Source organism: Typopeltis vanoorti, chromosome 11, assembly GCF_054136105.1.
Source record: "Typopeltis vanoorti isolate ZY-2024b chromosome 11, IOZ_Tvanoo_1.0, whole genome shotgun sequence".
NCBI classification, from domain to species: domain Eukaryota; kingdom Metazoa; phylum Arthropoda; class Arachnida; order Uropygi; family Thelyphonidae; genus Typopeltis; species Typopeltis vanoorti.
In genome coordinates, this window is record NC_143559.1 from 88718836 (window position 1) to 88737356 (window position 18521).

The 18521-nt window shown below is 34.1% G+C and overlaps 1 protein-coding gene across 1 annotated transcript; it reads left to right on the top strand.

Moving 5' to 3' along the window:
* The first annotated feature begins 6887 nt into the window (after positions 1-6887).
* LOC150101834 (uncharacterized) lies at positions 6888-18076 on the top strand. The gene is made up of 4 exons (XM_090400913.1): positions 6888-6929; positions 10905-11110; positions 15883-16583; positions 17932-18076. The coding sequence occupies exons 2-3, from the start codon at positions 11099-11101 to the stop codon at positions 16546-16548; spliced, it is 678 nt and encodes a 225-aa protein (XP_090257039.1). The 5' UTR covers positions 6888-6929; positions 10905-11098; the 3' UTR covers positions 16549-16583; positions 17932-18076.
* Positions 18077-18521: the final 445 nt, after the last annotated feature.

Sequence of the window (18521 nt, forward strand, 5' to 3'; positions counted from 1 at the left end):
GACTGGAGAGAAATGGATGGATGGATTTCTAGGATGTGGTAGAGCGGCGGGATGTTCATGACAAGGATCCGCCACCTGAAAAATAATGTAGAAATTGTGTGTGTGTGTGTGTGTGTGTGTGTGTGTGTGTGTGTGTGTGTGTGTGTGTGTGTGTGGAAGCAAATCGTGAATAAGCAGGGAATAACTAAAGGAAAATAAAATAATCGTGGAGAACAAAAATCCTTTTTTGTAAATACAACAGTCTTATATATTACTGTCTTTTGAGTTAATAGTTTGTTTAAAAGTTCAATAATCAAATATATAAAAATTAATTAATCTTCAAACATCCTCTAATTTCTCTTTGTTTCTCAAAGGGAGTAAGAAATCATTGGGCAATTCATATCCAATAAATAAAAATAAATGAAATTTTCATTTAAAATTAAACAAAATTAATTAATAAATATTGATTAAATTTTAAAAAAAAATATTTGTAATACTTTTGGGGATTTTTATTTATTTATTTATTTTCGCTTGTTACGTTATTCGTTATTTATTTATTTATTTATTTTTTGCTCCTTTCAGATATAATTCCTTTTCTTCGAAGCATAAGATTAGTTTAGACTTTTCTCCATGAATATCTTCTTTTATTCCGCAATTGACATTTATGTTAGTGTTCGTTTTAATAAAAGCGCATTTTCGTTTTCTTCACGCAACTTAATGTGCTTTTTTCTTTTTTTTTGGTTAACAGCTAATAATGCAGTTTCTTGCACTTTTCTTCCTCGCTTGATTTCTATTTGTTCGCAGCCTTTTGTACTTTTTTTTTATTACAGGACTAAGCTTGCAAAAAATAATAACAAAAATCTATTATCCAGTACTCCTTCATATGATGTACGCATGGATGTTCACTGTTCACTCTGGTTAATGTTATCGTCGACTGAATATTAAAAACTAAAAGCAAAGTCTTGACAACGTGCATGCATATACCAGCAGCTACACTCTACTGGAGCTTTTCAGAACTAATAGACTGTCTCGAGTACATGCTCTATCTCGCAAAAATACAAGTATCGACCCAGTTACTTGGTCTCAGCGTCTCATGTGTTTATTCTGGTTTGATACAAAGTTTCTAAACGATGTAATTTTTTTCTTTTTTTTCTTTTTTTTTTTTTTTTTTTTGTTTTGTTTTATTACAACGTGCATGGCATTAGATTTTAATATCGTGAGAGTTTGGGGATTGAAAATATGGGCGGTGGTAATAAATTCAGCTTGTGTAAAATATATATCTATATTTATATATATATCTAATTAAAATATATATATAATTGTACACTAAACCTATTGAGATTTAGTGTACAATTAAGAAAATGGTGATGATAATTCTGATGACCAGCGATGACACAAATATCTATAGGAAATGGATGCAGCAGAAACTGAACGTCTGTGTAATAGAATGGGATGAATCATTAATTGATTTAATTGACCTTTTCTGCAACTAGTGAAGAATTTATAAGTGTTTCTTGAACGCACCGCTATACGAGACCGATATTCTGGTTAAACTGATTTGAAATTTATTAAATTTGCTAATAACAGCGTTAATAATTATTCAAAGGTAAAAGTAAAAATAATGCCCAGAATGAAAGATAAAAAAAAAAAAAATCACTACTTTTTTTTTTTTTTTTTTTTTTTTTGAGGCTGGGATTGTTAATAGGATAATATGCGATCTCAAGACATATCTAACATCTGGAAATATTTCCAAATGTTTCCAGAAGCAAGATAGTCACTGTATTAGACGGCATTCGTTCACTCACCCTCCCTTAATCTCAATGAGTATATGTCACATGAGTTGAAATTTGGGGGAGAGAGAGAGAGATTCACCGCAGTTCAATCTGAGACCATTGTAAGATGCAGACCTGGGTTCTTGGCACTTCGTAGAGTTCATATCATGACGAAATAAATCTGTTTTGAGTGTTGAAGTAGCAATTCGAGCTATTAATAGCAAGTAACCAATGAACTGGTCACTCTAATAAACCGTAGCGTATCTCAAAAAAAAAAAAAAATATATATATATATGTATAAATACATAAAGCAGTGAAATTTCATTCCCGAGCTATGGTGAAAAGAATTCAGAAGCAAGTTAACTGTTATGTTCTATCATGACGATCCATCCGATCCATCTACGCTCTCCTGGTTAGCCGAGTAGACAGTGTGCCACTTTACAAGCAATAGGCTGTGGGTTCGAATCCCACCTAATGAATGTTTGTGAAGGTCTTGATATGCTAGATGATTTTCACCGCTCGGTGTGAAACTATCTTACATACTGTAGGTCTGAAGTAGCTTGAAAGAGTTCCATGTTTAGTCGCTAGAGCAAGATTTCCAGATATCTAAGATGTCCAACTTACACACAGTACTAATATACGTGTATTCTAACAGGGTGGAATTCACAGTTAAAAAAAAAAAGTTATTAAGTAGTTTGATTTAAGAGGAAACATAAGCATTGTAAATATTACAACGGGTAGTCTGTTTGTTACGTTAAAGTGCTCAAGTTAAATAGCACGCACGCACGCGCGCACGCACGCGCACACACACACACACACACACACACACACACACACACACACACACACACACACACACACACACACACACACACACACACACATTGTATGCATCATTTTCATACAGTTGTCTAATCGCATTTTTTTAAAAATCAACATGTATATATCGTACATTATTGAAGTACTCGTATCTCAAACAGCTGAATCGGAAACTTCACAAAGTGCATCATTCACAGGCCTTAGATGAAGATGATCTTTAACCGAACAACAAACTTTTGTGAATGTCTCCTTAGTCGTGATATCAGAGATTCAAGAACACCCATTGCGTTTTACTCAGTTATGGTATGAAACAAACATTACTGTATGTAGCAATTTGAAGTCATTTTAAACAGTGAAGTAGTGTGTGTGTGTGGGGGGGAGAAATCTTTGTATGTGATACAATAATATAATACCTTTTTCGAAAGGAAAGTAACAACGGCCATTACGTAACTATGTTACAAAACACAATATTACTAAGAATAAGGAAACTTCCATTTATCGATTACTTGTTTTTACCAGTATGACGTGAGTGAGTGGGATTAGTGACTGACCACCTAATCTCCCATGTGAGGGAATCATCCCAGAACTCGTATCGCAAACAGCCATTTAGCTTGAATTTAATTCTTTCTCAATTATCTCTCTGAAGTATTTCATAATGAAAGCAAAAGGTAGACCGCATAAATTGTAATGCATGGAAGTATTTGAAACACTTTCTGTAGTAAAGTCTCTAAATAATTTTTTTCTCCGATCATTCATTTTATACTTATACAATGTAAAAAATTACATGAATTGTTCTCGTAAATTTTATAAACATTCAAGTCGCTTTCAAAGAGAATATCAATGTGTTCAATATACCCCGATTAACAACGAGTAGCTATTAAGCAAAGTTATCGGGTTTATTTATTATTCAGGGAAAGTATTTAATCACATTTTCGCAAAGAGCTTTCATTCAGTATTATTAACTGACTCACAGGAAATTAAGTAAAGAAGAGGCAAAACAAACTAAATAGAGCACTATAAAATGGCAATATTCTAGTGACAAAAATTAAACGACGATCTAGAATTAGATATAAGTCCCTTAAATACCCACAATGTATTTTCTGTATTTCGATTTGGTTGTAAAATTTAGGACTATGCAAATTTTAATCTCTAAATAGGCTAAATACAGCTTCTATTTTAACTGCATCTCAGACATGAACGATCGTGACAAGTTTTCGATTTTTTACTGCAGCGATCATAAATTATAGATATCGCTAAGTATTTCAGCTATTTCTCGTTAAGTATTATCACCCATCTGTGCCATGCTGAACCAGCAAACGAATACGAATGAACTAAGTCAGTATCCAAAGTTCATGTAAATGTTTCAATATTTACCAGCAAATTTCCAGACTGAGATGGATGAAAGTGGCTCAGATCCTTGATGCAGTACAGGAATACTTCTACAGATGGCGCTTCAGGAGATATTATACGTTGATGACAACAGGTCAAGCTAACCATACAGGAATGTCAAGGCATTCAAGGCGGATAACACGATTTCTTGGGCTGCAATGAGGTCACTTCTTGGCTAAAAGGGTGTTACTCTCATATTATGTCCTGCTGCCAATGCCAGACAACGGTCTTGAACCATCGGTTATAGCCCTTCGTCGTTTTTAGGTGTGCATTCCACAATAATGTGTAAGCATTTATTATGGTCATCCATTCCGGATTCGAATGGATTTCAATCACATTTAATATTCGGATATTTATTAGGGTTTGTATAGCCATTTTCATTCTGGCTTGAAGTGGAATATTTTAACTATCAACAAGAGATAGAATTATGATTAGCAGTGAAGTTATGCGACTTCTATGGCGTTCAGTATGTATATTAGAGAATAATGAATGACCTCATCTACAAGAATCACGCTATTCACGAGTACCTGTGAATAGTAACAAAAACTTTAAAACTGATTATTTCACTCAACCAAAAAAAAAACACATCGAAATTCTCTAATGACAGTTTTATTTCTCAGCCAGTTTCCATCCTTCGCCATCGCCGACACTGTACGTCCACAGATGCGAGACCCTTCGACACTTCTGCGCTGTCAGAAGGAGAATCCATTCCGATAATAGGGTAATCAATCCGTCTTGTGGATGAGTTATTTATTCTTACACGTCGGAAAATTAACTTTTCTTTTATGAACATTGTAGTTTTTTAAAGTGGTAACTATTTTGCTTGTGTAATAGTTGAAAATTTTACGTATAAAGCACGTGATTTTGCGTGTTGGTCACCAATACATACATCCTTTATTTCTTTCTCCCCTTCAGAATGAATTGACTCTTCTTGGCACGTTGCAAGACTAGGGTCTTGGATCTGTGGTCGGACAGTACTCGAGTGCACTTCTGGTGGAGTGCTAGATGTGATGGTGGCACGAATATATCATGCAAGAGTCTCCAGCTAGTGTTGTTAATTCTACAGAGCGTTTTTTTGAGTTGTCGGATTAATAAGCAGAGTTTTATTTATTTATTGATTTGTTCGCGAGAAAAAAACCATACTTGCCAGAAATCAAGTAACTCTGGAATCGGATGAAAATTTGCCTGGGAAAAAGTTCTCTATTAGGTAACTGGAATAGAACTTATACGCTTTCTTCTGCAGTTCTGGTATATAATACGAACTATGCACTCTTCACCACCATCACAACATCAACAATAGTAGTAAATGGTTATGAAGTGAGATCAATCATACGTATGTCTCGTCCATGGCGATATATTGATGTTTTCGTGAATTTTATTAGCAAGCGTTATATATTTTAAACATTGGAAAATAAGCTGGCGAGACTAATGTGAAAATAAATTTAAAAAAAATGTTATTGAACATGTTATCGAACATATCTTAGATATTCATCAGATTCTTTTCTAGCTTGGGTCCGATAACTTCAGTTTGTTCATATTTCTAAAACCTAGACTACTTGCAAACCTTTATTACATAATAACTCCAGAGAGTATGAAATTAGCTTTATCTTTAAAGGCAACCACTTGATAAGTGAATTCTTTTTTGATAAACTGAGAAAGAACCGAAAAGGTTAACCTCTACGGAAGGGCAGCAACACATGTTGTCAACACGTTGTTGACAATTATAACTACTTTATAGAAACTTGAGTTCTGTCGAAAATAATTTTTGTGCAGTCTGCTACATATTGGTCGGCATATGAAACAGGTTATCTTGGAACATATCCAGGATGGAATAATTTTCCTTTCTTTTTCACGTGTTTAGCCATAGTCGTAGTCACACAGTAAAGCATGAGCACGAGACAAGCGCTGCGAACATTTGACCTCACAAGATCCAGAGTTTATCGCATGACAACTGATGAATTATGCAACAAATCGTAAATATTCGTTATTTATTAAGCATTTCACGTAGGTAGTAAATCGCAGAGAACTTATAAATGCGATTTTATACTCAACTCCAAATAAAAAATACAAAATATTATTGTATGCTGGCTGGAAACAATTCAACCTATGCAGTTCTACATATGCAAAATCTAAGTAATGAGTATGTATTCTCCCAAATATTATCCAATAAATTCAGCGTGACACGATCACGTTAAACTTATGGAATAATATTTTGGAAAATTTTTGGAAAATATGGATTAATTCAGAATAGAATCATCTAAAATTTATAGTTGGATTTTCATTCCCTTGTGAGTGTTTTTGCTTAATATAGGCCCTAAGAAGCATAAAGAAAATCATGTTTGCAGAGTAAGGTTTTTCGTACTATAGATAGCCAAAGTGGGACTTTCAACAGATATTTGAAAATCCATATATTTAGAAATAATTTCAGAATGGATCAGTTAAGAGTTAAATGGAGATAGAGAAGATAGTTAATTGCATATCTCATAGACGTGATTTTGTAGAAGTGAGAATGAAATCTTGTGCTGTTGTGGATATGAAAACCTACAAACACTTATAAGGCATATAAATTTCGACCGAACTCCCCAATAACCGGCATTTTAGCTTGTGATCTTCTTAAGCTGTTACCATTGCTGCCTGCCACTTCAAGAAAACATATACCACTTTCTGAGGTCGATGCACTCAGTATCGTCTTCTGCATATTCTTCTATATGTGTATCCCTCTCCTCATACATAAGTATGTGACCTAACCTCCCATTTCCCTACAAGACCAACAGCAGCCGACCAGATGAAGATATAACAGTGGAGGGTGTCGCACATTTTATGTACCTCCAACTAAGTTCCACAAATTTCGACTGCATCCGAGCAACAATTTCACGTGCAGCTTACGTAAAAACAGACTCTTCTTTGAATATCGCTAAAACAAGAAAAGGAAACTCTAGCTCGATTCAACGAAGAATGGAACTTAAACTGGTACCACTTTTTCTGAATTCGCATTGTCTTATTCCACTCTTCTGGAAATGAGAAGCCAATACGAACTTTTCGAAAGTTACCCAAAACTCGAATATCTTCATGCATAAAAGATATTCTTTTCTCCTTTTATTCTACTTTATGCTTAATAATCTTTTCTTTAATTTTAATATGAATAAAAATCATTGGAAATCACTCGTTCGGGAATTTATATATTTTTATGACTATAATTTACTACTTTTGGTCTTATATTTAAATTATGTTGCATTATTCGGGGGCAGGGAAAAGAAATGGGAAATATAGAAACGTACCATCTTGTGATGACGGAAGGAGTGTTTCAGAGCGATATTACACATCACAAAGAGGTGAAATATTTCTTTTCAAATTTCTGGTCTTTTTTTTTTTCAGAAATGTATTTTAGAAAATTAAAAGCTAATTAAAAAAACTATTGAATGTAAAGTTAATTTATTTATGGATTTATTTCATAAGTTCAAAACATGGCAGGATGCGATTTATCTTCACAAAAGTATACTGAAGTTTACGTCATTTAAAAGACAAAACTGGTATTTATTTAAAGTTTCTTTCTTTCTTTAAAAAATAAAATAAAATAACTCGTATGACCTAGAGAGAGAATTAAGAGGTAAGTTCTGTGAAATTTTCTGAAGGAGCATCAGTGGTTAAAAAAAAAATCCGAAAAATGCAAAATTATTTAAGCATTATTATTTTAATGCCCTCTAGCGGTTAAGAGATTATATATTTTACCCGAAATCCGAACCTGTATCACTTTTCGGGAAACTTTTAATTTAGTGAGCACTAACACGCGGTATTTTATGTTTGCTGTTCCTCGTGTTAGATCTCAATTTGAGATCTAATTGATCTCAAATTGAGATCAATTTGAGACCTGCATTTGAGACCTGCAAATTTGAGACCTGCATTACACTTTTATGAAGTTTTCATAAAAGTGTAATGCAGCATTTTCTAGCTCGTCTTTTTAGAATTGATTCTGGTTTTGTGGCTTAAGTCATCGTTTTTATGTGCATTTCCGATTTACATACAAAATGTAAAATTCTGATACGTTTCCTGTAATTTTTCAAATGAATGGCAAATACTTGTAATTTATTATTATTTTTATTATTATTATTATTAAGAGAGACTTCTATGGAGTCAGGAACTCATCGAGAAAAGCCATGCTATTCATCAACTGTCATATCTGTTCTTGAATTCATTCACGCTACTTGCGCGCACGCGCACACACACACACACACACCCATCCAATGGCAATCCATTCCGATCACGTACCACATGAGAGAAAACTAGCCTAACCCCCTTCTTGAGAGCATTCATTCTCAACTTCCATGGATGCCTCGCGTCCTTATCCCATCCTCCGTAAAATGGAAAATTCCATCTACTGAAATTCTGTGTAACTCTTTCAGAAGTTTCTAAGTCTCACTTATCTTCTTTCTCCTGTTTGCTAGTGTCTGCAGTCTACAAATTCTCAATCTTTCTTCATAATCATATTCCACAATCTTGATATCATTTTTACACTCCTTTGCATTCTCTCCACTGCATCAGAATCACCACTCTTATCAAGGTCTTATAAAGAGGCAAAATGACTTCTTTATCTTTACATATCAAGGTACGTTTCAGCATTACAGTTATTCTCTAAGTTGTAGTTATAATCTGCTATGTAGCCCTTTAACTTCAATTTCCTGTCTTCTAAAACTCCAAGATCCCTAGCTTCATCAGTTTCTTCTAGCATAATCCCACCAACATAATACGACATTGGACACCAAAAGTACATGCCCTTACATTTATTAACATTGAAATGACATCTATTTTCCCATGCCCACATTTTCAGCCAATTCAAATCATTCTGCAAGTACTGCATACTCTTTGCATCATTAGCAAATAGATGTGAGTCGCATGTCAAATCCTTCCCAATGTCATTAATGTGCAGATTAAATAACAATGGACCAAGGACTGATCCTTGAAGTACAACACGTTACCTTGAATCTTTTAGATTCACATCCCACATAGACGACTTTTTGACATGTCAGTCAGCCATCTTCTTATTAATGCCAGTAGTTCATAATCCAATTCTCCGTATTCTTCAATTTATGCAACAGTCCTTAATGATGTATTCTGTCAAAAAGCCTTAGAAAAAAATCCAAAAATATCATAATTTAAAGCTTTTTTTTTTTTTTTTTTTCATTTTTGGAGATCCAAACAAAACGAGTCTTATTTATCCTGCGGTTTTTTTTTAATTTATTTTTATTTATTTATTTTTTTTTTACTTTCATTTGAAAAGTTGTAAGTTCAGAGATCCATTCATTGGGAACCGTAAATTTTTCATGTGAAATTCAGTCAACATTAATGAAACAATCTCTTAGCGAATATTTTGAAGCCATGTGGGCGTGGGGAGTTCATATGACAAGTTATTACACTCACAAAAATAAACACATTTTTAAAGAAATTTTTATTTAATGACACGTAAGAAAAACTGTGAAAGGATAGAATAGTTGGTTATTGAGGGGTTAGATGCTAATCCTAAAGTGACTGCGGTCTGTCTTCTGACATTTATCTGCACAAAACAAGATTATATTTAGAATCCCAAGTGTTTGCAGGATGTAAAACCCAAGTAATTGTACGTCTGTATGAAATGGGCTAAATTTCGTTCAGTTGAAGCAACTTTGTATTCTGAAGAAATGTCAGTGATGAAAATTGAATTTTTCTTAACCAAATAATATATGCCGCATTGTCAATCCAACTTCTGCTGCAATGGCATTGCAGATTTAAATGGCTCCAAGGGTAATGGGATAAGAGTTCCTTTATACTGTTAGTAGCAGTTTTGTCATATCAGTAGCGAACCACTTTTGAAGCATAGCACTTCTGAATTCGTATTATTTGCATTCTAAATTTCTAGAAAACTTCCCGAATAAGAACTCCTCGATTTTTGTCCATTCCGTTTTATCGATTTTGTCAATTTTTATAATCTATACTTCATAATCAAAGGAGTTAGCTACTCGTTTGACTTTGTAGGGGGGGGGGAATCTTACCTACAACTGCAGATTTTCCTATGATGCCAGAGGTAGGACTTTCCCTCTGGATTTTTTCCTTTAACAAAAAGGACAATAGCCTTAGAACATATCCACACGTATTTAATACAAAAATATGTTTGAAAAATTGAGTAAAGTTGCATTGCATCGTTAAATGCAAAGGAGTTCTAGGGCTCTTTGAGATTACTATGTAATAATAATAATAATAGTAATGTCCTCGATGCAAATTATCATTGATATCGAAAAAGAGGAAGGAAAGGTTCTCATTTCCTGCAAAACAACACATCAGTCAAACACATACACGCACAATTAGCAGACTTAATTAACATAGAAAAGCAATATTCAACTCTCATTCCAAGAACACGTTCTCGTGTGTGTCTCGCGATCTTTTAGCAATCAGGAGGATTCAAAGAAGAACGATGTAAATAACAATTAAGCAATATATTTTATTTAACTAATAATGTTTCTTTTATATTTCCAACCTTTCCCACTTCCTTTAAAAAATCAACATATACACTATTTTTCAACTAGTAAGTTCCAGTTAAATTGCAATTCCTTTTCCTGCATTCTCACATTTACAATCACCAGCAATGATCGATTGAGTTTGTCATTGTTTTTTTTTTTTTTATCTTTGCCTACTCAGTCATTTCGAGAATCAACAATTATTGCTAATTTAAGTGATTACAAAATAGGCATTGTTTCAAGTAGACAATATACTCATCAATGTAGTCAACTATAAAAAAAAATGTTTTTTAGTAAATTTTTCTTAGAAATTTACATTTTTGTAAAGGTTACAAGGGATACTGTATATCGTATATCTAAGGATTTACTACTGGTTCTAAGATTATTTGAATGACAGAACTTGTTTATTAAGAGATAATGTAGTAGTTGCCAAACTACTTTTTTTTTTTTTTGTTTCTAGACGAAGCAAAACAAAACTTAGATCTTCTCCGAAGTGCAGTTCTGAAAAGTTGATACAACTTTCTGAAAACTCGTAATAATGACCTTGTAAAATAAATCTGAAGAGACGGCTTTTGAAGGTATAAATATGAGGATATGTTTAAGCCTTCATCACTTCTTCCATTGGTCTGATTGTATTCACTTTCGTCCTGAACCATGAAGTGCTTCGTAAGTATCAGTTCTGCTTATTAGCTCAATATTGCACTCTCACTGTATGATGAATATGTATAAATTAAGTTAAAATGTACGTTAAAAATATTATAACGATTAGAGAATATGGAATTAAGACAAGTTATTGCAAAATGGATTTGGGTATCTTGAATATTATGTGATTTAACATCTAGTTTGTTGTAAAGGACTTTAATCCCAAAGTAAAGTAGACAAATATATTGTTTATATGGAATATAGATATTAGCACAAGATAAGGGGTTATATATTGGCTTGCAGACAGGAAATCATACAATTAAAAATATCCCCCCCCCGCCTCCCGATTTGTGAGAGATGGAGCAGGATATCCCATTGAAGGATTTGACTGTTCGTCAGAATGCCGTGCAGGTTGAGATAGTCGAAATAAGCAATTAATATTCTATAACATTAAGACAGGAAGATAATGCTTCTAAACATTTAAAGCATGATAGACCACCATTAATGATAACTATAACGCGAATTCAACTGAAATTGGTAAAATACAAAACTAACAACTCCCAGAAAACAGTGTGAAGTGGGATATCACATTACAGCAACTCACAAGCCCTGCCAGCTTTATTGAATGAATATTATGGTTAATTTTATAACATAATGTTCTCCAGTATTTTTTTACATTTATTAGTAGCGATTAAGATGCTACAGGTTTAAGTCGTAAGAATTCTTTCAATAAACTATGCCGGAAGTAATATTGGAATCCATGTCCGTAAAATGATTTTAACAATTAAACATAAAAGATAATCTCCTAGCGCTTTTTATTCTTTATAGAAATAGGCGGAATGCATCCGTAGGTCATTTGTTTTTACCTTTAGTCGGCACCGATAGTTGAGTTCATGGATAACGATGATTGTGAAGACTTCGGAGCTAAAGTACGGAATACGAGGTGTTGAGATACGAGATGGCGGCATCTCGTATTCTCACACCTTAATTTGTAGTGTTATCTGAAATAGTGTCAGTTGTATGGATAGTTTTCTGGGGGTGCGACTAAAATCCCAAGTTTCCAGATTGTTATCCCGGCAACTTTTTTTCCCCCCCGAGTTGCCTATGCGAAAGTTTACCTAACTCGGGAAACACCTAAAAAAAATCTAGAAAATGTTTTTCTATTCACTTAATAATAATGACAGGATTAAGAACGCATAGAGGCCTATGTAGCTCAGTGGAAGTGACGCTTGCGTCCTCTGCGCTTGGTCGCTCGAAATGAGACTTAGGTTCAAGTCTAGTCGACGACTGGAGGAACTTTTTCTAAGCCTATTTTCAACCGATTCTCGAGTTAGTCGATCTGTAGCACAGGCAAGCGGGTTTTTCCTCCCGGAAACTCGGGTTTTTCGTCCCGTAAACTCAAGAAAATCGACCGTAGTACCCACATTATTTCAGACAGTAACATATCCTGTTAGGGTTAGGTACCAAGAGATGGCAGCACTTGTTTGCCAGCCTCTTCATCGGTGGCTGCCTGTAATTAGTGATAGACATGGGCCAACTATCTCTGATTGGCTACCGGTGGAGATTGAACTGCCCACTCAGTCTCCAAAAGCTAGATAGGGTGTAAAGGCCTTGCCTACTCCCTATAAGGGAATAAAAGGCGTTAGCTGATTTTTTGTTTTTATTTAAGAACGCATGGTGCAAGAAATACTGATTATAGAGTGCTTGGATGCAAAATTTTCAATTATTTCCAAGTTCCATTTCGCAGTTTCCGATACCAATTTATTGCACATGATTTGTAACTTCGTTCGTTGCTTCATATTATATTCTGTCATTGCTTTATCATTTTTGTTTACGTACAATGATAGGCAATATTTGCGTTACTGAGCAGGAATCTAGTAAAACCTGTCCGACTAATGTCTCTGTTGATGTATCAATATTTTATCAAATTCCTACTCATGATGTGCAAAATAAACATTCAATTAGATTTTCTTTTGTCCTTCAGTCCCTTTTCACACAAATATCCATGCTTTCGGTGGGATTCGAAGGATGGATATTTGCGTTTTCCAACCAACATCCTGCAGGCTGTTGGTTGGAAAGCACTGACCATTTGGCCAATCATCTGGCACTAATAAAAATAATAACAGTAAAATACACTTTTATTTTATAATTTTTATTTTATAATTTGTACCTAAAATTATTTTATAATTTTAGGTACAATTATAATTTATAATTGTACCTATCTAATTTACAAATGATTTTACTCTACTAAACTAATGTGTTAATTAGCAGGAGTTATAGAAGATTTTTATGAAAAATGTGTAGTCTTCAATATACTAGAATTTGCTTCAGTTTCTGACTGAATGTCTCATAAGCAAATATTTGTTTGAACTACTATAATAGTTAGTCATGGGAAATATAATCCTGAAGGTGAATTCAAAAATATCGGCGACACAAATAGGCAAAGTTTCGCTGACTATTCCTGAAAATCGAGGGAAAGAACAGGTAACTTTAAGATGCCCATGTAGATCGGTTTTGATTTCAATTAGATCGTTTTTATTGAAATAATTCCTTACATGTAAGCTTTAGGATATTTATTAAAAACTTTCGAATAGTTTTAATCGGACCACTCGTAGCGGCAGTTTTATGCAAACAAAATTATACGTATTTTCTGTACATAAGTCCAAAACGGTTCCAGCTTCATTTGTAACAATGAATTGCAGTACTACTATAGAAATACTATTGCGAAACTCACTTCTTTATGATTATCTAAAATCATTTCCTTACTTTGTTCTTATAAAGCTTCTTAAGTTGGCATCACTTGTTCATTATATTGTACTGTAAAGGTTTTTCACTGCTTTCATTTTGCTGCAAATCTCTGTGAGGAAATATCGATTGAAACTGTTACCGAATGCCTTTTTACCATTTGCCACCGAAAAGATGTTTCGATTTCTTTAATCCACATATTACATAATCACCCAATTTCGTATTTTAAATTAACATAATGAGATCTAATTTTTCTACTCATAAAATCTAATCTTCAGCAAATGATGGTGTTACTTGTTTTTCCTGAAAAGTAATTGCCAAAAAAGAAAACGCAGTAGATGATTATATTAACGTATAAGCTTACTTCATTAATCTATGAAACGGGAAGAAATGCAGTTAAGAAGTCTCTTTTAAATTAATTACAGGCTGAAAGCTTACGAGAATTAAAAAACAATAGTTATACCAAAGGAAAAAAAAAGAAAAGAAAAGTTCTCTAATATTTTTTATTGATATTAAAACCATAACACTAACACGATGTGTTACTGTCTGAAATAATGTGGGTTCTATGATCGATTTTCTTGAGCTTACGGGACAAAAAACCCAAGTTTCTGAGAGAAAAAACCCGTTTGCCATACCAGAGATCGACTAACTCGGGAACCGGTCGAAGAATGGCTTAGAAAAAAAAAAGTTCCTCTAGTGGGCGACTAGACTTGAACTTAAGTCTATCTTCGGGTGGCTTAGCGCAGATGATGCAAGTACCACTTCCATTGAGCTATACAGGCCGTTAGGGTTAGGTGCCAAGAGATGGCAGCACTTGTTTGCCTGTTTCTTCATCGGTTGCCATTCATAATTAGTGATAGTCATGGACCCGCTATCTCTGATTGATCGGTGGAGTTGAACGGCCCACTCAGTCTACAAAAGCAAGATAGGGTTATAAAGGCCTCGCCTACTGCCTATAAGGAAATAAAAGGCATTAGCTGATTTTTTGTCCTGTCTAATTAATTATATGGTAGATGATATTTCAAGAAAATTAAGCTTGTCAAAAAGTTTTCATAAATAAAAATCTTAATTACTAAAATCCTAGCAAACCAAATAATTGTTCATTTAACTAGCTCCAAATGGATGTAAAAAATGATTCAATTAAAAAATAGAAACCACAAATACTTTTCTGCATATAGGATAATAATAATAATAATAATAATAATAATAATAATAATAATAATAATAATAATAATAATAATAATAAATGTTAGAAGAACCCATTGTTTCAAATATCTGTTCACGGAAATATTTGAAAAACCAAAGAGCAACGTAATGAAATGAAAGAACGAGTGCGCATTCCACAGCGCATCTGAGGTAAGGCAAACTGTAGATATCTTAGAAGCGACGGATGTTCATGTGTATGAAAAGTAAGCACATTGAGACCTCAATAAAGGCCAGTTTAGGAAGACCTCAATTTAGGAAGTGTGATTTGCATTACGTGATATTAAGGCATATGAAGTCATCAACCACTATATCAAAGTAGCCTAGTCGTGATGATACTTCACACGGAAACTTCGTTTGCTTACACTTGGTTCATCTTGCAAAACAGGCAAGCCAGCCATAAAAACACACGGAATTAACAGCATAGCCTGAGTTTTCTTTGACCGTATCCAAAACAACAAGAACAATATTACACTTGGAAAAAAAAGGATTAAGCAAGAATATAATTTCTTGCAAGCATAATTTACTTTCTAACTAAGCGAAAAAAACTTGCTACATCTGATCACTATTTAATTTATTTTTTATTTATTTTTCTACAGATGACGTGAGGAAGCTTTTTAACATAAGTTTGAATTCCAAAATGAACAATCCCCGAAAGGTACCCAAATAAGCAATGATGAAATTTATTTTTATAATCTGACGACAACTAATATTGATTATGGATTTACCATCAATAATATTTAATAGCTATAATCAACATAATATTGTATTGATTGTTATTAAATTATCATCCAGCCTTTTTTGTACACAGATATTTTATGTTTTTTTTTTTGTCTTTTTTGTTTCAGGTTGCTCTTGTCGTATTGTCGATCTTCAGTCTTAGCTTAGCTGATCGATTCAAAGAGGGCGGTGCAGGAAAAGGAGGTGGTGGAGGCGGAAGACTTGGTGGTGGAGGTGGAAGATTTGGTGGAGGAGGAGGAGGATATGGTGGTGGTGGTGGAGGATTGGGTGGTGCTGGTGGAAAGCTTGACGAAGGAGGAGTAGGAGGAGGATATGGTGGTGGTGGTAGAGGAGGAGGAGTAGGAGGAGGATATGGTGGTGGTGGAGGAGGAGGATTGGATGGTGCAGGTGGAAAGCTTGACGGAGGAGGAGTAGGAGGAGGAGGAGGAGTAGGCGGTGGAAAAGTTGGGGGTGGTGGTGGTGGTGGAAGACTTGGTGGAGGCGGAGGATATGGGGGTGGTGGATATGGTGGTGGATACGATGAAGGATTTGGACGAGGAGGAGGAGGAGGAGGAGTTGGTGGTGGCAAACTTGGAGGAGGAGGAGGAGTAGGTGGTGGAGGACTCGGTGGAGGAGCAGGAGGAGGATATGGTGGTGGCGATGGAAAGATTGGTGCAGGTGGTGGAATTGGTGGTGAAAAGCTTGTTGGAGGTGGAGGAGGATATGGCGGCGGTGGACGAGGAGGAGGTGGAAGAGGAGGAGGAGGAGGAGGATATGGTGGATATAAGGGTTGAAGAGCTAAAAATCAGTCATCAAAACCGAAACATCAGTAAGTATTATTTTATTATTATACAATTAACACAAACGCAACGTCTCAGCAAAATCATAAATGAAATAAGACGTAAATTTTAAAAATTTGAAGAAAAATAAATATATATCATACTACGCGAGAGCCATTGCAAATATTTTGCTTTTTATTTTTAGTTATAAGAACTGCAAGACAAGATAAGAAAAAATAGCCTTAAAATGCAGCGAAGATAAAGTTATAAATAAATTTAAATTCGACAGAACATATAAGAGATTTAAAATAATGCATTGCATGCATTGTTTTAAAATGCATGAAATTTTAAAAACATTTCGCACTCTAAAGTACTGTACATTGTTAATTAGTTTGTTGATTCTTTACTGTAGGGTAACTAAAGTAATGCCTTGTTTTCTATACCGTATATTCCCGGGTATAGAATCTAAATCGAAACTGGATGCAGCGTGCATTTTAATATTCGGTGTGTTCTGTCAACACATGATGCTTTTTTACTTCAATGTATTGAGATTCTAATGGGGAGGAGAGAGATTAATTAAGATAAAGTTTGTGTACAAGTCAGATTGCTTTTAGTAAGTTCATGAACTCTCCAGCGTTTACATAAGAATGTAGAGTTTTAAAGGGAATATTATCTATATTGTTCAATCTCATATATAATTATAATGGCCTGAAAAATTGGCATTGCAGGATTCATCAACATCAAATTTTGAATAGTCTCTCTCTCTCTCTCTCTCTCTCTCTCTTATTTGATTATGGAAGATTTGACTCTCCCAAATTTTGGCCACGTGGGATAATTTTTCCATCGTTAAATCAATTAATTTTTTTACGATTTTTCATGTATATCACGAGAAGCATTACCCTACAGTATGAATTTTTAGTTGCCTTTCTTAATCTTTTTTTTTTCTTTCTTTCTTTCCTGTTTCTATCAGTCGACAAAAGGAAACAAGTTGGGATAACAGCGTTGTTTAAAATCTCTGGCAATTGCATTTGTCATTTGCAAACTCTTGTTATAAAAAATGAAAATGTTGAGGGTTTTTTCTTTTCTTTTCTTTTTTTTTTTTAGCAAAATTTGAAAACTATGAGGCCAAAAATAACTCGTAATTATAAATTTCGCAAAGCCTTTACTTATAAAAAAGTTCTTCATTTGAAAATTTTATAAGAAAGATAGCAGCAATTAATGCTACCTCTCATTAACGCCAATAATTTATTCTTATTCTTATTATTATTATTATTATCTATTCTACTACATAATTTCATATACTCGTAGCTGAAATGCATGTATTCATTTATTTATTATATAGCATTTCTCACAAATTTTCTGTTTTTTATTTATTTTTTATTTTTTTTTATTTCACAGATTGACAAGCAAAATCAGAATAATTCAAAAAAAAAATCGGAATCACAGATCGGATGAAGAAACTAGATCATTTTTCATTGTTTTTCATTGTTATGTTCTCTTTTGAAAAGTTTTGTACACTTCAGAAATAAACAATACATAAATATATGTTGGTCGTTCTTATAATGCAGAATGTTGAACATTTTAATTGTACTGAATAGGTAATAATGATTGCAAGAAAGAATACAAAATAATGAAACTGCGATCATTTTAAGCGAAGATAAAATTAAATCTCGCTGATATTAATTGTTATTATTTATTTATTACTTTCTGTAGTTTCTTTCTTTCTTTCTTTCTTTCTTTCACTATGCTTTATCCCATGTTAAACGGGGTCGGCGCACCGATCTTTAACCTTCTTCTTCCTCTTCCTCCTGTCCAGGGCGTCCTTCGGACTCCATCCTTTCTCTCTAAGATCCTCTGCCACCTTATCCCTCCAAATGAGCTTGGGCCTGCCTCTTTTCCTCCTTCCCTCCAACTCCATATACTCCACTCGTTTACCAACATACTCCTCACCCTTCCTCTCTACATGTCCGAATCACCTCAGCCTACTT